Raw genomic sequence first — 21,371 nt, 5'->3', positions numbered from 1 at the left:
TCATCGAAGAGAGCATGCGCAGAGAGCAGAGAGGCGATAAGTGTGGCTATAAATAGCTCTGCCAGATTGGCGGGTTTCCAGCCAGGCTTGAGCCCAGAATTTTGGGTGACCTGACCTACACTGGTAAAAAAAAATCAGGTATTTAGTACATTATTTACGAATTATTCATATTTATTGTTGTTTACTTGGGAAATGATTTTTAATCGTAACCAAAATGTTTTTGCCTTAATGATACAAAATATATATATATGGCATTATTTCGTTATTATTAATATTTAATATAGTTTATGTATGAACTCACTATTGTTTGGCTCACATTTTTTATGCGTGCACAGTTGTAAGAGTTTAGCTACCTAAAATATCTGAAGGCAAAGTTACAAAATTTTCAAGATCTAGTAAAGTAAGGATTTTTGTTCTTGTGTTGTTTGTTATGGTTCTTCTTCTTTTTCAGGGAAGGACATTTTAGGGCGTTGCCACTTGGCTGGACTAATTGCAAAAACTAAATAGCAAGCGTTGCCAACTGTTTAAATTAAGAACGAGGATAAAGACTTTTCAGAAATTGCTTAATAATTACGCGAAAAGATAACATAAATATATTATTATTATATTATTACAAAAGAAGTATATTTTCATAATTCTGTCAATTTAATTATTTTAATTAAAGCATTTCTCCCAATATGACGTTATTATGTAGAAAAGTGTAGCGCCATCCGGCGGAAAAGTGCTACATTTTTTACAGCGCCGCTTTGGTATTTTATTTTAACTTCTTTATCGCCATCTGTTGTAGGTTGCACGAACCAGTCGCTGTAAAGTATGCTAGCAAATTAATATTTTGTATTTCATGTATATATTTTTAGGCGACCTTATTATTTTTATTATTTTCAATTTAAAAGATCTTAGTCCCTTTATCGATTTTTAAAGAATTTTTATAAAATATTGTTGGACAGATAACATAGTCATGATGTAGGTTCATATGAAAAAAGCTTTTAGTTTTGCTTTTAGTCGGTAATAAAGCCGTTAAATTTTAAATTAAAAAAAATAAGCACTTGAATAAAGCTTTAAAAACATAGTTAGTGCACCAAATGAAAGCAAAGGCACTAAACTGAATATTTCGGATAAAAGATAGCAAAGATCACTGTACTATCCTGTATAATCCTCCTTAAATGCTAATGATTTTCCTTAATTACTGCTATGACTTCTACAGATTTTTGCATACGATTTGGATTAGTGTGAGAACTGTATCAAGGGGCTGTTTTCATGGGCATTCCCCGAGGTGGAGATCCCTAGAGCATCCCAATCCCAGTTCCATGCCAAGGGCATGGCCTCCGTTCGCTTAACTGGCAATCTCCGCGCGTAATGATGGTTCCAGGACTTTGTCGGCCAATCAATCGCGATGGTCGCATAGAGTTTAACATTTCACCGGCTCTCTCGCTTAATTCGGGGGTTCGGTTACGGTACTCGAATTGGGGATTGGGGATTTCGATGGGTAATGGTTAATCGAGGCGGCGGCCCACTGTTTTAGGTGCCAGCATATCTCATATGCATATAGTATGTGATTTTTTTTTGCCCATTTCATCTTTGGCTTAGCAGAAGCGACTTTGACTTTGGCTTTACCCACATAATTGGTCTTGGGGTTGGTCTGGCCATGGACCATCCAATGGATATGCTTATGCTTACATATCGTATCGCATCGTATCGGATCGGAACGGATCGCATCGCATCGTATGCCGACCAATTTAGGTGGGCCCCCAATTTAAGTGATAATGATTATGCGTTGCGTCGACTTCCCATATTCCCAGTTAGAGGAGTTAAGTTCCCAGGTTCAGTTTGAGGTCCCGAATCCGAAAAACCCAAAGCCAAAGCTAAAGTCATACCAAAACCGAAACCAAAACCCAAACCCAAACCATAACCGAACCCATGCTATGGAGTTACTGTGATTTGTGGTTAGTTGCAGCTTCTGTGCTACGTTTAAGCCATTGGGAGCTGTCAGGTCTACGTTTGACTTTAAGGCTCATTACGTCAAAAAGAGGCAGTGAAAAAGTATCGTTAAAACCTTTGGCAATCTGTGGGAAAATTCTCTTCACCATAATTTGCATTGGGCTCAATTAAATGTTGCTTTTGCTGTTGCTTTGTTGTACCCCCGATATTCACAATATATGGACATTAACAGGAAATTGATGTTATTGTCTCGAGCCGAGCCGATGCGATGCATGCAGTTTGAATTTGCATTTGACCACTCGTATGTGGACACAAGGAAGCTACCTGAACTGGGCTCACCACTCACTCATTAGTATCGTATCCTTCTAAATTCACTTGGGACCAACATATTTTGACACTCATCCACTCACCACAAGCCATTATTTTAATGACTTTAGCTTCTTGTTTTACATTTTGGTGATTGAAAAAGAGAATTTTGTATTCTAAAAAACCACAACAACAAATTAAATCTGGTTTAATTTTTCATTTATCATTTTTTTAATAGACCATTTTAATAAATTTCAAAAATGTAAAATATTTGGAAAAATATTTCAAAAATAGAAAGGTGTTAAAAAAAAAATATTAAAAATAGATCATACCACGCTTCATCACCAAGTGGACAACCATCTACAGGTGTTTCCTAATTTCTAATGGCAATCTACGCCGATGTAAATATCTCTCAATGGAATGATCCGGCGATTTTGTGAACAGGCAGTTGTGCTACAGATATTAAGAAGCACCTCTAAAAGCAGAGTTTAATATCTGCATTATTACATCCCAGGAGAACCGTGAAAAGCCCATAAAAAATGAACTTGTAGCCAAACCCACGAGCCGCAGCCCCACCAACGCGCCATTTCAGCGAGTCTCGTCGATCCAGAGAATCCAGTATTCAGTATTCGGTATCCACTATCCCAGTATCCACTATCCACGATGCACTATGCCAGCATCCAGCAGACACCGTTCAGGTTGCATTTATACACATAGAGCAGAGCGCCAATGCCTTCAGTCTTCAAGAGCGGCAGATGGAGCTACATAAAGCAGTTTGGGCCCAGCATTAATGCTCCCTAAGTTAATGAATACTGTGTTTCATAGCCTGCCGCAGAAGGCTGAAGTAGTCTTTTACAGCTTCCGACTGGAATCCGTTTTGGGCACTGAAAATCAGCCTTAATATGGCGCACAGAAGACTGCACTGAGAGAAAAGTTTATTATTTAACTTGTATAACTATTATTGTTTTTTTTTTTTTAAATTTATTTTGTAAGATTATTACTGTTTTTTTGTTTTGTGTAACTTTCAATATTTTTTTTTTGTATGACCGTTTTTTTATTTTGTACATTTAATAATATTTGAATGAGTTATTTAAATATTAGAAAAACTTACCGAATTATAAGAAAAATTAAGAATAATTACAAAATTATAAACTAATTTTAAAAATAATATGCTGATTCTTATAATTAAAAATCCTAACATTATTGATTCTTGCTAAACATATATACTTTATAGGAAATGCCTTTAGATCATTTGCTTTGATCATACTCTTATTTTCCAATTCTGACTAAGTGATCTATAAAATTCTCTCTGTACCTGAGTTTGCCTGAGCAAATGGATTCCAAGGAAGGTCGTGCACCGCAAAAGTGCCTCCGACCGATCTCCTCCACAACCTCATCCGCACATAATCATCATCATCGACATCCACATGCAGCAAAAATACAAAAAAAAAAAAAAGTAAAAAAAAAGAAGGCAGCTAGCAAGTGTAGGCGTAATTGTTTTATGTTGATCGCTTCGCTACCCAAACTTTTTTGTACACGATTGACTGGATGACTGGATGTGGAGATGTGACGATGTGGATATGTATGATATGATCTATGGTAAAACTGGACCTGTCTTTAGCTGTTTAGCAACGTTGCTTCACAAGCTTCATGTCTTTTATCTCTTACTGCACTTGATCCGCACAGGCTTCCATTTTCGTTTGCTTGCGAGCCAAGTAAATGTAAGAACATTTTCAATTTTATGCTAATTAGTTTGAATTTGTTTCGGCTCAAATGCAAAGGAAAGGAGGGACCAAGGTGAAATTTTGCCTTCAGTGGCAGAATCGCTGTGAATCGCCAACGCCTACCTACACAGATAAAAAATGAATAAGAAAACAACTCGATATTAAATGTTATGTAATTTTTTATATTCTTAAAACACTAAAAAAATCTTAATATAATGTTTTTTTTTATTAATTATTTTTTTTTATTTATTTTGTTTGTTATTATTTCATATTGAAGAATTAAGAACTTTTAATATAAAGAATACACAGGTAACATAAATTAATCAATTGCAAAACGTTGCTGCAGAAATATTTTTTATATATTACTTGGCCAAAAAAGAAACCGAAGAATACGGGTAGCATCTGTGAAATGAGGGCCACTTAAGAAATCAACAATAATAACTCTGAATGAAGATAAGCTTTGGCAACCCTCTGCTCACATCTCACATCTTTTTACCCCTTTGTCTTTTCGGTGACTGGTGGAAAAACTCTGCGTAACCCCAGGCCCACACGCCCACCATCCATCCATCTATTCGCAACCTGACCCTTCGCTCTTATCGCTGTAATTCCAGCGGCATACATCGAATTAAATGCTTATATGAACAAAAAGGTCCTGGCTCAGACTCTGCTGCAATGTCAAAGACTTTTGCCAGTTGGCGGATCCTAGAAGTTCTATAAAATAAATAAAAGTTTTGATGCTCTATTTAATTTGAGTGAATTAAAAAAAATATTTTTTTTGTATTCCTATTCCTTTTTTTTTGTTTTGATGTACAATTTAAGAAATAAAATTAATTAAATAGCTCTTTCCCTTGATGTTTTAAAATATTATTATAAACGAAGATGAAAGTATTTCTTTTTAACTTATTATTTGATATTCGAGGCTTCTGACGTTTAGAAAGTGTATTGACCAACAAATATGAATAACAAAACTTTAATACATCAACCGTTGGTTAAACGGTCGCATAAAGCAGCACAGAACTGAACAGAACAAAACGGAAGGTTGCAAAATGCCAATGGACAATGGAAGGATCAAGAAAAAGGACCTGGGTCGTCAGGTGTGTAAGCCTTAGCGGTTAAAATCGCATTGACGTGTGTGCCAAAAGAGCGTAAAACCTCAAACACGTTGTTAAACTTTTATGCGTTACAGTTGAACCGGAAACGGAAATCTAATAGACCAAAGCATGCATAAGTGATGAAGCGAGAAAAAGTGGCCCGAAAAGCAGCAAAGCAAACCCATCACATCGAAACATCGAAAAGGGGACGAAAAGACGAAGTGGAAAGAAAACCCTTTTCAATGCTGCCCAAAATCTTATCAGCGGCCAAAAGTTTTGCACGTCACGTTTTCCCACATTTCCGTGTTTGGGATTTTCATTTTTTTATTTTATTTTTTTTTTCATCATTTTTGGTTTTGCCTTTTTAAGCTTGACCTCTGAGAGGCGAGGCGTCTTTGGGCAAAACTTTGCCACACACAACCTTTTGTTCACCCAATACCTTACCCCATTACCCCAGCCAAAAGGATGTGTAGATAGCCCGGAGGATGGAGGATGGGATGGTGGATGTTGCGTGTGGCATGGCCTTGATATTGTGAACACATGTTACGGGGTAGATTACCTTGTCAATCGCTTCGTTGAACGATTACTTTTCAAATGTTGCCAACTAAAAGCCAAGCGGAAGGAAAGGTTTAGATTGGTGGTAAAGCCAATAGATTCACGACTTCCTTCCTGTTCCATGAAAAAAGTTTAAAATAAATTGCACGTATACTCAGGATATCACCACATCACCTCACCACCTCGAGGATCGAATCGTATCGCATTGGATCGCAGCAGACCCAGACCCCAAAAAAAAGATAAGATGCAGCGATGACATTGTTTTATTTCTCATTTCACAGGCAATACAATAAAAACCACCTTAGTGTGCCCGCACCGACGGTAAACGGTTTGGGTTGGTTTCGTTTCGTTTGGCTTGGTTTGGTTTGCCTGCCAAATCCGCATCATTGCTTCCAGTTGCACCCCGCGGTGCAAACATTGGCGCCCGAGAATCCAATTCAGGCCGTTTTCGCTGCTCTCTTTCCTGCCAAGGTGTAAAATCGATCCCCTACCTTTGGTCTCATATTTATTTCAATATTATCCAAGCGAAACTGTTCATTTTGCTTTATTTTTTTCAAAAATTGTGCCTAAAGTATGCCTTACCGCACCAAAAACAGCAATTGCAGCAGTGATTTGAAACCTCTAAAGAGATTTTATCCATGAAAACTTATAAATATAATTAAATTATATAACGATGGATTTAAAATCATTAAAAAATTGTGCTAATAGAATGCCTTGATTTTCATCCTTCCACATTCCGTACCCAAATCGTTGCATACTTTTGATCAGCAATCAGCAGCAGTGATTTGAAACCTCTAGATAGATTTTTTCGAATTAAAGCTCATTGGTAAGGCGACCAAGCGAAAACAATTTTATATATGCATAATGCGACTGAGGCTAAAGGACCCGGGTCATTTGACTCGCTCTTATACCATTTAAATGAATGTGACGACAGGATGCCAATGATCGTGGTCGGCCGGTGCTTGGTGCTCGGTGCCATTTATTTTGCGAGCAAGTCAATTATAAATTATGATTACACTGATCACAACGTTTATGGCATGTGGATGTGACATTACATTCACATCGCGTTCTTCATTCCCATTGAATATTTGAGACTTCGAGCCGGATTTTTCAGTTGGTATTTATACTTTTAGTATGTATTTGTGTATAGAGGGGGTGTAAAGTCCGTTTTACATAGCCCATTAAGTATTGCCGAGTTAGCCGGTCACAACATTTTTGTCGTTAATAATTCAAAATGGACTTCTTGGGGTTCTCTTGGTTGTGTTTGTGGGTTGTGGGCTGCATTTCATTCTCACCAAGTCAAGTGAAGTGGCCGTAACGATTTTAGACGATTGACAGCTACGAAGCGGGTGTCCACACACCGTCTTTCTGCCCTTTGTATCAATGCCGACAGGTCTGTTGCAGCTGTTGTTGTTACCTTACAGCCGTTGTTGTATCTGCTGCTAGCCAGTTATGTTTGTCATATTTTATGGGCCGGTTACGTCTGGCATTTCTCTGCTCACTGCCTGCGACGACCCACGTCCAATGTTCGGTGTTCAGTGTCCAGTGCCCATTGTCCCGGTCGAAGCCCCCAAGATTCTCTTCCTGTGGCCACCGGACGACGGACAGGACAGCCAAAGCCACAGCCAGAAAAACCGAAAAGTCCGCCCCCTGGTCGAGTGATATATATGACAACGGATTTTGTTTTAGTGGCATGGGTGACAATCCCTTTAGAAACCTTAATTTATTCACGCATGTCGGCGAAATGTGCCCCTCACACGCAATTCGAGAAGAGCGGCGGCTAGTCAATGCCAAAGACAAGACATCTTTTCTTTCCACAACTCTCGGGGGGTCTAGCAATATTTTGTATATATTTTAGAAATAATGTAATATTTATACTACCTAATATTTTATTTCAATTGTTTTTTTTTTTGTTATTATTACCAACATGGCGGATGATTAATATTTTAGCTTATTTATTTTTAAAAATCCTAAATTGTAGTTCTGTAAAGATTCAGTTTTGGGTCACCTTTCTAGAAGTCATCACAAAAATACATAATAACAATCAACAATTTTTACAGAATTAAACCACAAAATGTATTGAAAATAGGCGTTTCGAAATCTGGATACATTTCGTCAAGTTCTAGGCTCTAGAAATTTAGTTTTGGGTCACCAAAGCTTATAGAAAAAGCCCTTGTAAACTTAAAAATAGCTATGAGTTTTAACTTCTTTCCTTCTCTCAGCTAAAATAACAAGACAACAACAATTAAATAACAAAATATTCAATAATAGTTGTCTCAGTTTGTCATTTCTGTTACCTGTATTAACGATATGTTCACTATTAGTCAACTTCTTATCTAACGCGTAGAGAGACCTCTTTGGCACAGAAAGGGAGTGTGTGCAACGCATTCGCTTGGCCTAATTGACTGCATTATTTATGAGATGAGCCCAAGACATGGGATCATTGGACGGACATCGGACATCCAGGAACTACAGTGGACAACCCGAAAAGGGGTTGACATATGGTGGGCCACTAGTGGCGCTCAATCACTGTTCCGGGTGGTCAGTGCTCGGTGATGGGAGATGGGCGGTTGGGTGTCCAGGTCGAAGATGTGGGTGCTGGGATTACACTACTTCTTCTTTTTTTTTTTTAGCATTAAATATTCACGAAGTCAATTTAGCATAACGAAATGTTTCTGCAATCCTTTGTGTGTACACTTGGAGACAAAAAGAAAAGGTGTTTCTTGTCATTATTAAATGAAATGTAGAAATTCACAAAGTACATTTTTAATTACTACTGTAAATTGAGTAGTAATTTTTAAATTATACGTAGCTCATAAAATTTTCAAAAATTTATAAAAGAATTTTTTTTATTTGTTATTAAATTAAAATTTACAAATTCACAAAATATAGGTTTTCTTTATGTGTAAAAAAAATGTTATTGAGACTTGGCGATTGATTTGCTAGACATCAAAGGAAGAAGAGAGGTCATTAATTAAATAAAAAGATTTTGCTGTCTCCTTTTTCCTTTTTTCAACAATATCCTTTGTCAATTTGCCAGTTCATCGGGGCCATATTAAATCTATGCTGTGTAATATAACAGGGGCGATGGTCCCTGAGATTCCGATTCGGATTCAGATTCGCACATTTGTGATATACAGCACTCTTCGCGCCGCGTGAATCTCGTCCTGAAAAAAAGGGGGAAAGGGAAGGGAATGGAAAAATAAATTACTTTAAACGGTTCCGAATAGCAAATTGCTGATTGTCATTTCAAAAGCCACACATATCAGTGTCAATGACTGGGGGACCTGGTCTTGGACTTGGACTGCAGCGCGACTCTGGGATTGGAGATTGGGATACTGGGATCAGGGGACTTTGGGGCTCAGATTATGGTCTTCTCGGGGCCTCGGAAGATTGGGAAACCAAACCAAACCAAACCGGACGCTGTGTGCTGTGTGTGTGACTGAGCGAACTTTAAATGACGAATGACCACAGCAAAACGCAGAGTGAATCGGGATCACAAGATGTGAGGGCCAGAATGGCAATAATACGAGCTTCTTCTTCTTATTCCCAAGATGAAGACGACGACGACGACGGATTCGCGGGAATTGGGATGAGATTGGGATGAATTTTTATAATTGAGCTGAGCAGATTTTTTAATCCCTTTCTTTGGCTCTGTTGCTGCTAGTTTCGTTTCGGTCAAGAAGAAGAAGATGAAGATTGACTGGGCCAGTAAAGTTTCGCCTTTATCGGGATCCAAAAATCGGAAATTGGATATCATTTTAAGCGATTATTAAGATATATGTATATTATGACATTATAAATGCGATTTTCGAGCTTGTATCTAGTTTTGCCTGTAAACTATTCTCTTTACTATCTTTCTACCAATTTTTTTAAGGAATTATTTATGATTTTTTAGTTTTTTTGTAATCGATTTTTATTTTAAGCCTTTCTTGCCGATTTAGAATTATGGTACATTTTATTTTTATACTAATTTATATAAAATTATTTATAAATTTTTGTTTTTTTTTCTTATAGATTTTTATGTCGATCTTGAGTCTGAGTTTCGCAGTACAGTACTGTAAACTACCGCCATTCCTGCTCTGAATTATTGACATCTGGTCCCATGCCATCAATCTTGCAGAAGATTATAAGGACTTTTGGTGTTGTTGCTGCTGCTGCTGCTGCGGCTGCGGCTGCCGTTGCAGTTTCGCATTTTTATTATTATTATTTTTCTTTTTTTTTTTTTACTGAACTGAACTGAACTGAACCAACCTTCTATCACACAGGTACACTGCATTCGTGGAGTTGTTGAGCTCCACCAACTTTAGCCCCGGCCAAAGGCAATTTCACCGTCTGACCATCGATCCCTTCTGTTGAAGCCGCATGCGGTGCACTATACTATGCCATACCATACCATTTCATACTACACTATACCAATATGAAAGAAGAAGTTCGTTCGGTTGACGATGCTGCCAACGTCAATCGCTGGACTTCAGTTCGGTTCAGCTGGATGTTGGATGTTGGGGCGGTGGAGAACTGCCATCGTATCGAGAGCGTGTAGCAAAATTCGTGCCGTGACCGCCCCTTTCAATTCTGTATTATCAGATTAGCTTTTTTTGTGATTTTTTTTTTTTTTTGTTCATAAGCCATTTGTTGTTGCAGTTTTTAGTGGTAGTAGTTGTAGTAGTAGTAGTAATGCTATTGACCGCCAGCATTAAATTACGATTGGGAGTCGTGGCAGCCGGCCACAAGATGCCTATGATGCCGATGATGACACTGCTCGTTTACGAGAACCCCGGACTTCTGGACTTCGGGACTGCTGGACTACTGGACTGGTATAGGCTGGGGTCTTTGAATGTGAATTAGACCCGGGTTAACGTTCACTCCACGACAGGTGCACTTAAAAAAGCACTGAGGCCGCGCACAGGCTGCGAAAAAGAAAGACAAAAAAATAAAACCCAAGTAACGAAAGGATAGAAATCGGTATCTCTGGAAGCAGCGAAACTTATGACCAAGAGTGAACTTACTCCCGCGATCAATCAAGAGAGAAAAAATATACACTTATTCATTACCGTTGAGTTGAGTGCTGGGGCAAACTACCAATGCAGAATATAAATTTTATAGAAAGTCTGTTTCATTGTTGTAATATTTCTTTACCTTATTTGGTTTGATTTTCCTAGCTAAGATTATTTTGAGAATATTTTATCATAGTTCTAATGTGATTAAAAGACGTCGAATTTTATGTAAAATCAATTTTAACTATTAACTCGATTTTATTTTCATAAAACCTAAACTTGAAATTCACAATTCTTATGATTTCCATCAAATGCATTATATAATTCTCTAAAAATTGATGCGTATGGAAAGAGTTTTTGGGCGCAAAGTTGAAAGGTCTGAGAGCCATTTAAGGTTATACTTACATTTGCCTTGCCCTATGTCTGTTGGCTGTTGTTTTCTGCGTGTTTGCTTCAGGCTCAACGATAACATTGTGGCAATTTTATTTACCCACAATCTGTTGTTTTTCCTTGCAGAACTCGAGACCGGGGCGCCACAAGCCAGTAGAAACTAGGAGTTGGAGTTTGAGTTGGAATACTACAGTCAGTGGCACAGACACAGGGAGCCACCAAACCGAATGCGAGTCCTAGTACGTACGAGTCCTGCCAAACAGGAAGGAAGAGAGCGGATTTCAGCGGAAGGAAACACTAAAATGTTACTTTAAATAAATTGCACCACACCGGAGGCTCGGTTCGGTTCGGCTTGGCTCTGGCTCTGGAGCTGGCTCTGCTATTTTCTAGACACAAATGTCCTCCTCCTCCTTCTCAGCCCTCGAAGAAGGAGGGAGGTCATTGGAATGACTATAAGGCGGCTATCAGGCTATATGACTATATGGCTATATGGTTGCCATACCCGATGGCGATGGTGTTGCTACCATGCTAACTTCGAAAACTGGGGTTGGCCAACCAACCAACCACACATATGGATACGGATACGGATACGGATGGCACCCATATACAACATATGTAAGTACACGTACATAATATCCCATATAAGATACGAGCACACACCTACCTTACCTTACTTACAAAATACCCGGCCTGCATGTGCAGTATCTATCTACTCTACTGGCGCACTGCATTTATTTATTTGGACACTAACGCCCTCGCAGCCCAGGGCAGCAAAATTTACGAGCTTCCCTTAATCGATCTAAAATTAAACGGCTTGCCTGGAAAATCAACCCTTTTATGTGAAAAAAAAAAACAGGAAAAAAACTCACTTCCACCTTCATGCATTTTCAGTTATCTGCAATCCTAATTGTTATCAACAATTTGCCATTTCTCTTCTATAAAACACTATCCTTTTAAAGCGCTCAAGTTCATCGGATATGCCTTCTTTTTCTCCTGTAAAATGTGTACAATGTACATGTGCTAAATTTATGGTTTTAATAGTGTACATTACTTTGTAGTACTTCTAAAAAAAAAAAACAAAATGTTGATATACACCTTTGTACACTGGGAGAGCTCTGACGTTCTCATTTGAATTTAAAATGTTCTTAAAAATAGGACGACATTTATTATGTTCATCTCAACAACTAATCAATAAGTAACATCCCTTTATATTAATCGAAAAGTTGTTGAATAAACACAACTAAACTTTTCTCATCTGACCACTTTGTTCTGATATTGGGAACATTTAACTAAAAATTAGAACATTTGTACTTAAACTGGTTTTAGGAACTAATGTTCTCAATTCGAGAATAAAAGTTCTCAAATCAAGAACCAATGGTCTCAAGAACAATGTGCTTTTATAAAGCCTTTTTAGAAATTGTTCAAAATGTTTAAAAAAAATGTGTACTCCTCCAAAAACCAAACTTCCTATTTTTAGGTGTCTCGGTGGATAATATCGCAAATTTACACAGGATTTCTCTTCCAAATGGCTTCCAAATCGTTATTTAGTACCATCGAAAATATACTCCTCTTTATAATCGACTTTATCCACCGTCCTTTGATATCCTGCAAAATTTTGCATTCCCTTTCCTTTTCCCAAGTGCAAACAGAGAGATTTAAGAATTTTCAGATATTTTATTGCAAACATATATAGCTTAAATATGAGTTGAAGGTATTTGTCTGGTTACTGTTTTCAGAACTAACTAACCGACTACATAATTACTTTAGGATTTGTTTGTAATCAAATAAAAAGAAACAACAGAACGTATTCTTTTTTTTTCGAATTTGGATCATGAGGACTTTTAATGAGTGATCCTACCTAGTTCGGAAAAACGGCAATCTGAAATCAAATTTTGTTCGTTTCCTCATATAAAGCGCTTCGTCGTTGTTGACTCATTCTAATTGCATTCCCATTGCCATCGTCATATCATATACAACACACTTAATATTTCAGTTACAATAAAAAAAAAAATAACGTTACTCACGCTGCTTAGTGGCTAATATTTAACTTACATAATCGAGTATCACTAACAATATGTATCGTTATTTATTTATTTAGTACTTGTTATTTTTCTTTGCCATTTATAAATTCTCTACAACACGACGCTTGTACACAAAACATCAGTTTTTCATAAGTACAATTAATAAAAAAAAAGGGACTCATATATATTTTTATATATATATTGTGTGTATATTTATGTATAGAAAAAAAAATGCTAGTTGATCCATCTAAATATTTATTATTTTAGCATTAGCCTAAGTGAAAGTATTATTTTCGTATTATGAGCGGCAGACGATCTTCGATCCTCGATCTTCGATGTGAGCATGAGCAATGCATCATTGTATAGAGATAAAGATATATAGATATATACAAAAACAGTATTCTTAACATTCGAATTAAAGCGAACTTGATTAAGATAAAATTGATCTTATTTCTGAGAACCATTTCTTCTTTTCAAGAACATTTTTTTCTTTTTGAGAAGAATTTTACCTTTAATCTGAGAACGCTAGGAATTGAATGTTTGGAAAACGTTTTTGCCTATAAATATATATAGATATAAGATAGATATTCATATATCCTAATCCGTATATCCTGCATATCTGACTTCTGAGGGCCCTCCTCTTCTCTCTCAGCTCTCTCTCTCTCTCTCTCTCTCTTCAGTGATAAAATGCCAACGCCTTGGCATAGTACGAGGTACATGGTCATGATATGCGATCGGGGCTTTGCCGCTGGTTCGCCTTAGCCTCCTCCTCGACGGGATGATGAACTCCTGGGTGTCCTGGATGTCCAGAATGTCCGGGATGTACGTTACAGTGATCCGGTGATCTAGATTGCGATCGGGATTGCGATCTCTTCGGTGGCGGTGGCGTGATCGAGTGCTGTGAATTTGAATCGGAGGAAGTGCGTCTTGTGCAAAAGGGTCCAAGTCCTCCGCCCAGTCCAATCGCTGGATGATTTCCTGCGGCGGCCAGCATATGTGACGTCAGTTGGGGAAAACGTGGCATTCGCGGCAAACCGGCAAACATGCCATGGCCACCACCACCACCATGCAGCAGGCGGGGATTGGGTGGTGGTGCGGCAGCAGAGGATCCATCAGTGCCACCAACCAGCGGATAGGCGAAGCGATGCTGCAAGGCCTCAAAGCAAAGGGGTACATTCAAGCCATGGGCATGGGCGCCGGCACAAATGCGTGCGAGGATCTCCGCCTGGATGCTGCCCACCGCCGCCGGATGATTGACATTGCCAGTTTGAAATACACCTCCTCCACTCTTGTTGTTATTCAAATTAAGACTCATCAGCTCGAGCAGCGGATCCGTGGGCATTACGAGGTTAGCAGCCGAATGGAGCAGCCCATGACCACCACCACCACCATTATCATCATCACTGGTCGACAGAAGCTTACGATGCAAATTGAGATTCGAACTGTGACGATCGCGACTGCGTTTCGACGGGAAGGCCGCATTGCAGCCATCGATATTGCACTTGTGATGCAACTTTAGGTGGACGCTCTGGTGATGGGTTTTTAAATGAAAATGATTTTGGAATATATCACCGCAGGCGGTGCATTTCAGGGGATTCTCCTTATCGATGGGCACCTCGATGGGCAGAACTTCTGTTTCGGTTTCGACCTCTGCTTCCGGTTCATGATCCGTTTCCGTTTCGGCATCCAAACCATTGTTCTTCATACTTTTGTTATTATTATTATTATTGTGATTGGCAGTCGTCGTCGTCGTCGTCGTCTTGTCGCTAGAGGACTCATCATCTTCGTTGGTAGTAGTATTACCCATCAGCTCCTGCTTGATGCGCACATAGCGATTCTCGTCCGCCTCGTAGTTCAGATCCTCCAAAGGCTCCAATTTGATGGCAGCCGCCGCACGCGAAAGGTCCAAAGTGGTGTTGTCTATGGGTGGAGGAGGATCCTCTTTGTTCAGCTGCTCCTCTTGTGCCTCCTCCTCGGCCCTTTCCACTTTCATTTCCGGTTCCGGTTCAGGTTCAGGATCCTGCTCCTCCTGATCCTCCTCCCTCTTGATGCTGCAGAGACCCACCACCACCTGGTGAGGCCTGAGATCAGCGTAGGGCGTTAGCGGTGGCGACGGTATCGACTTGGTGGACTCGCCCACCTCTGTTTCTTTGGCGGATGATGCAGATGATGATGATGACGTTGGTGGTGCTGGTGCTGCTGCTGGTGGTGCCGCTGCCGCTGGCAGACGCACCTTCTTAATCGACAGATCGGCGGCCACATCGTAATCGATGGAATTTTCACCGGAATTCTCATCCGATTGGACTGGACATCGTACGGGATTTTGGCTCTTGCGTTTCCGTTTATTGGCAGCCGCCATTTGGGCGAGGACATGGGCGTGGGCATGGGCATGCAAATGGGGGTGGTGGGACTGTGAGTGGGCATATGTGTGGCACTCCTCAAGGCCGGCCGACGATCGAACGACCTTGCCGGGACTTCCGGATTGCTCTTTGGTTTGACTCAGGCTGGAAACCGCCGATGTGGAGCGCTCGTCGCTCTCATCGTTCTCATTATCATTATCGTTATCATTATCGTTATCGTTGTCATGGTCGAGCGGAAGGCTATCTAGCTCATCGCCAACCACAACGATGCCATCGGGATCATCGTCATCCTCGTCCTCATCGCCGTCAGCCTCGTCGTCGTCATCATCACCGGCCATGTGGATGCCAACCTGCAATGGAAAATGAGAAATATGATTGTGATTAGTATTTAAATATTTTATTTAAAACTTAAGATGTTAGTTTTTAATTGAGAAAAATATATGTATGATTTTAATATTTTATTTAATTGCTAGCTTTTCAAGAAGTCATATTCTTAGAATATTCACCTATATTCCTAATGGATTTTTACAGTCTGAGAAAAAATGTAGACCAGCAGGTCGGATGAGTAATATTTAGAATTTATAACATATTTGACATTTAACTTTGTTTTTGAACTTTACTTGAAATGAGAACAAAATTGTCTTGAAAATCGTAGAAAATTTTCGTAATCTATAGAATTTTAGGTTTTAAAATGAGAACAAACTTTGAAGATAAAAACAAAAACTGTTTGATATTATAATATGCTTTTTCGAACATATTTTACTTTTTTTGGTTTAATATTATTAATATCATTTTTAGAATTAAGTGTGAAGTGAAGTGATTAAGATCTTGAATTTTTGAATAACCATGAAATAGATCATTAAATAGTCTAAATTGTGATTAATGTGAAATGACTCACCTCGAGGATCTCGTCGTCGTCCTCGTCCTCCGTGTGCTCGTTGTTCTCCAGCGTCAGCTTGCGTCGCTGTCCCTCGAATCGTCCGGCATCCAAGTAGGATCTCTGCAGATAATCCTGACCGTGCTTCATCTCCAGGGCTCCTCCTCCGCCGCTTCCGCCACCGCCACCCATGGCATGATGCCGCAGATCCGGCGGTGGCGTCAACAGCGGAAAGCTGCCAAAGGGCGCTAATCCAGCCATCAGACCATTGGGCGCCTGGAGCAATAGCGGATGCGGCTGGGCACTCCGGCCGTCGTGCGGCGAGATCTTGCGTCGCAGATGCGGCGAATGGAGCTTGGGATTCGGATTGGCGCTATGGCGATTTCTCGATCGCCTCGAGCTAAACATCATGCTGCAACCATCCACGGTGCACTTGTGCATCTCTCGCAGGTGGACGGCCGAAAAGTGAATCTTGAGGGCGCCCTTGTCGCAAAAGGTCTTCAGACAGACATTGCACTGTACCCGCTTTTTCCCGGTCACCGGATTGATGAACTGGGTGCCCAGATTGGCGGGCATGGAGCCCCATTGCCGCTTGCCGCCTCCGGATGATCCTCCTCCTCCAGATGATCCTCCATTGCCTCCTCCTCCTCCTCCTGGGGAGTGAGCCTTCCTGCTGGCCCGCATATTCGATGAGGACAAGGCCAGGCGGGTCATTCGCTGCGAACTGACTCCAGAATTGGATGCGGAAGCTCCTCCTCCTCCCTTATCGCCGCTGCCTCTTTGGCCCTGCTGCTTTCCCCCCGAAGACTCTTCAATCGATCCCGATGAGCCCGAACCCGAACTGGAGCCCGTTTGATGCGGATGCGAATGCGGATACTGGGCAGCCGACGACGACGAAGACTGCGGCGGTGGTGGTGAGCGGGAATCCGGCGGCGGCGGCGGTGGAGGCGGTGGCAGGTGATAGGCCATGGCCATTGCATTGAAGAACTGGTTACTCCGATGCAAATGGTGCTGCTGTTGACTGTGATGGTGACTGTGATGATGATGATGCCCCCCGAATTCCGTGGGACTCGGCGGCAGCGTTAGTGGACCACCAAAGGCGCCCAGTGCCGCCGCCGAGCTGATCTTGCGAAAGTCAAAGGGTTGCATATTCTGCAAATCACTCAGCGGGTTTATTGGATTATCCGTGTTTGTTCCCGATCCTGTTACTGATCCTGAACCGGCAACACCACCACTACTATTATTATTACTATTCCTACTTGCCGCCACCGCCGACGAGAGCTTCTGCTGCAATTGATTCTGCAAATGCAGCTGGGCATGGGCCAGCTGCGAAAAGTGGGCGCTCATCGATTGTGCCGGCGATTGTGATTGCGAGCGGGACGACGGCGAGTGCTGCTGCTGCTGGCCGCCGGCGTTGGCATTCAAAGTAAGTGGATGGCGCAGCGGTAGCGCCAGCGGCAGGTGCGGATGTGGATGCGGATGCGAGTGCGGATGTTGTGGATGTTGATGCGTCGTTAAGGGCAGCGGCGGCAGGGGCGGCGAACTGCGACGGCTGGGGGTCATCACCATTGAAACGGATTCGGGGCTCAGGTGCAGTAGTTCCCCAGGATGCGGATGCGAATGCGGATGATGATGCTGGTGGTTGTGGGGTGGTGGGTGGTGCTGCTGCTGCTGCTGATGCCGCTCATGACCTTGCAGTAGGTAGGAGGCGGTTGCGGTGGCGGCAGCGGGTAGGTGGTACAACAACGTAGACGGACTAACCGAACCGCCGACGGCCAAACGATGAAGTTCAGAACTACTGCTCGACTGCAGCTGAGGATGCGGATGCGGCTGCGGATGCGGTTGCGGATGAAAGTGCGGATGCTTCTCGTGGCCAATATTCATCAAGCGGCGGTTGCTTAGGAACAACAGTTAATCTGTAGACTTCTTATTCTTCTGACGATACATTAGACTAGATGCGGCATTTAGGTTTCCCCGTCGATTCGATTTGCTGCAAGAAAAACAAAAATAAAAGAACACATTAATTTGAGGCCTAAAACAGGAAGATTAAAGGATAAAAACAAAGAAGACAATCTACTCATCATCACATTAACATTATCAACATCATTATAATGGCAATAAAAGTGGAAAATAATTTGGTTCTAAATATAAATTACCTTTTCTACTTTAAAGGCGTTGTGACTATTTAAACAAATATGTAAAGACTTCGCATATCATCGTGCCAAAAATATACCTGGCATAATATAATTTGAATTAATTTCGCTCGTACTTATGACCAGTGTGTCTGGTGTCTGGGCCACAAACTATACATATCTTCTCCCATCTCAAACATTGTCGAGGAGTTTCCACCGAAAACCGCCTAACGAAGTGGCCCTCGGACCTCCCAGACACACATCATCCACAACGACACACCGTACACCATACCATATATATACTCGTGCATCCACAAGTACAGATGATTATTGAAAATAAAAATAAGAATAATGATGTGACAAATTCTGAGTGGTCACTTCACGTCGTTTCAGAGGAGAGTCGGCGATCAGAAGAGAGGCAAAAGAGGAGCAGAGGGACACTTGTAGACACACATACACACACTCGTTTGTGTTGTGGAGAGCCCGGCGTGACATGACATTGTGATAGTGTGTGCAGAAGACGCTCTTCGCGCTGTCGTCTACGGCCACTTCAAGTCCCCATGTCACATTCTTCTGTGCCGCACAAGAGCCGAGGCGAGCCATTCGAGATACGATCCAAAACGATCGGTTCCGACCGACCAACCGACTAGATCCGAATCTGAACTCGATTCGAATTCAAATCCAAATCCAAGTTCCGAAATCGAAATTGAAATTGAATTCAAATCGATAGGGCGCTGCTGTGATCGTGATATTCAACTCGAGATGAAGATGAAGATCGGGGCCGAGAGATCGCGATCATTACGCGCGACCTCTTGATGATCCCATACGATGAGTGCCGTTTCGCTTGCGATGAATACTTTAATTTACCACCTACCCATTAAAGCCTGAACTTAAACGTCTTGCATCCTAGATTTGTACAAATTTGGTAAGCACTTTTAAGAACCAGGAGACTTTTTCCTGGGCTACAAAGTTTTTCTTAATTAGAGAACTGAAAATAATCCTGTTTTTCATTAAAATTAAAGGAAGTGTTACTGTTTTCATAAAAAAACATCAAAAAAAGAATACGGACAAAAAAATAATTAATCATCTGCAATTATGAAAACATTCTTTTCGATCCTATTATAATTACTTTTATTTCTCGCTTGCCTTTGGACTGTGTGCCATTTGGCATTGGGCAACTTTGCATGATATATGTCATCTTGGCAAGTAATTTAAATGGTATACAAATTGTTTTTTAATTGCCACCTGTTGGGGCTGCTGTTGTAATGACATTTATTAAGATTACGTTTCTGCTCTGTTCGGTTCTGTGCCGTGTTCTGTTCAGATCCGAATAAGGAACTGTCGTCTAGAGCCGGAGATGCACGACGCGACAGTCTCTCGTCAACGGCAGATTTTAATTGCTTTCGGCTGATATTTAATTTTCTTTTCTTACTTATTTTGCCTTGTGTATTTGTGATTTGACACGTTCCGAATATCTCAGATCGCAGCTCTCGGTTCTGACCAAACCAGTTTCCCCTCAAGTTGAGTTGAGTTGTGTGTATCTGAACCCATCTGCTCTTGAGCACTGATTGCATAAAAGTGACAGTTTGCAGCGAGTATTATTGGAGCTTTGTTGTCGTCTGCCTCTGCCTATAATTAGGGTTCCATAGTCCATACTTGCTGAACCGCTTTACAATCTTCCCTTTTGCGTTGCAGAATATTTTTTAAAAACAATCAAGTGCCTTATTTGTGTTACATTTTGATAATTATAATATAATAATAATAACATAATAAGTAATACACTAATTAAAGCATTTTTCTTGGCACACATTTTTACACTCAGAGAAAAAGCAAATGAGGAGAAAATCTGTACATTATCTTCACACATTTTTTGAGAATAAATGTTCTTGAAATCAAGCGTAAAGTGTTCTTTTTCGGTTTCTTGAGACTACGTTATTCTTGATTTCGTTTATTGAGAATGAACAATCTTGAAATCGTTCCCAATTTGTCCTTTAAGATGAAAAAAATGACAGAGCGATTCTTTTTAAATAAAATATGTACCATATGGGCACTTCCAAAATGTCGCTCGGGACATTTGCACACCTTTAAAGTTGAAAAAAAATTGTAAAACAATGGATTTTAATTTTAATGATGGGCTTTTCTTTTCACTCTTCCTAAGCTCTATTTTTGGTAAAAATCTTAATTTTGCACCACTTTTAGTTTTTAAGATATCGGTAAAAAACTGCCGTATTCGCTCGGGACAAAAATAGAAGTGGATTTCGGGGAAGTTCATACAACACCAGAAATTAGCAAATTCTGATGGAATATTTGAATGCGATTTTTTTTAGAATGTTGTTCAAACATGTCGTTGTGAAATGCTTTTGGTTTTACTCAAAAATTCTTTGCCGTTTTTTTTTTATGCAGTTTCAACCACATTCGCTCGGGACATGTCGCTCGGGACATTTTTTCCGACTGTTTTGTAAAGCGGATTTCTTTACCTCTATCTCTTAATTGCTGGATGTTTTGCTTTTAACTTAATAGCTTAGCATGTGAATGAAGCATTCAGTACAGAAAAATGTCACATATTAGCATTCCTATAGGATAAATTTACAACAGAAGACAGGTCCAAAAAATAACAAAAAAATAGCCAAAAACTGATTTTTGCGTATATTGGTGGGGTTTGTCATAAAAATAATCAAACTATACTCCAAATTTGTAGTTAAGCTCAGTATCCAGCTAATTAGAAACTAATATCGGGGCAAAATCATGTGGAAATATGTTTTATTCAAGTTTCAAGGTTTTTGGCTTGGTGGACTTTTTTTTGGAAGTGCCCATATATTTAAGAAATAATTGAAAAATAATATATTTTTCGGAATTAAATGGAAACCTTCCTATATAGTAAATACCTACTAACATTTTAAGAAAAAGTGTTAAATAAGATTTATGTTCACGGTAACTCCAGCTTCAGGATGTATATGCTTCACGGATATTTCACTTCACT

At 40.3% G+C, this 21,371-nt stretch overlaps 1 protein-coding gene across 3 annotated transcripts in view; it reads right to left on the bottom strand.

Annotated features, from left to right (window-relative positions):
- Nucleotides 1–12,662: 12,662 nt before the first annotated feature.
- The window catches only part of disco-r (disco-related basonuclin zinc finger protein), a 78,706-nt gene continuing 69,997 nt past the window's right edge, over nt 12,663–21,371 (bottom strand). For 2 of the 3 annotated variants that reach the window (XM_017143112.3, XM_070218546.1), the window contains exons 3-4: nt 16,281–18,249; nt 12,664–15,732 (exon numbers count right to left, since the gene is read on the bottom strand). In XM_017143112.3, the coding sequence (XP_016998601.2) occupies nt 13,744–15,732; nt 16,281–18,143 (3,852 nt within the window). In that variant the 5' untranslated portion in view covers nt 18,144–18,249 and the 3' untranslated portion in view covers nt 12,664–13,743. Of the gene's footprint in view, nt 15,733–16,280; nt 18,250–21,371 lie in introns of all 3 variants that reach the window. The other variant, XM_070218547.1, reaches the window with a different exon arrangement.

Source organism: Drosophila takahashii, chromosome X, assembly GCF_030179915.1.
Source record: "Drosophila takahashii strain IR98-3 E-12201 chromosome X, DtakHiC1v2, whole genome shotgun sequence".
NCBI classification, from domain to species: domain Eukaryota; kingdom Metazoa; phylum Arthropoda; class Insecta; order Diptera; family Drosophilidae; genus Drosophila; species Drosophila takahashii.
Note: the sequence above shows the minus strand (reverse complement) of the source record. Positions and strands in the feature narration are given on the sequence as shown.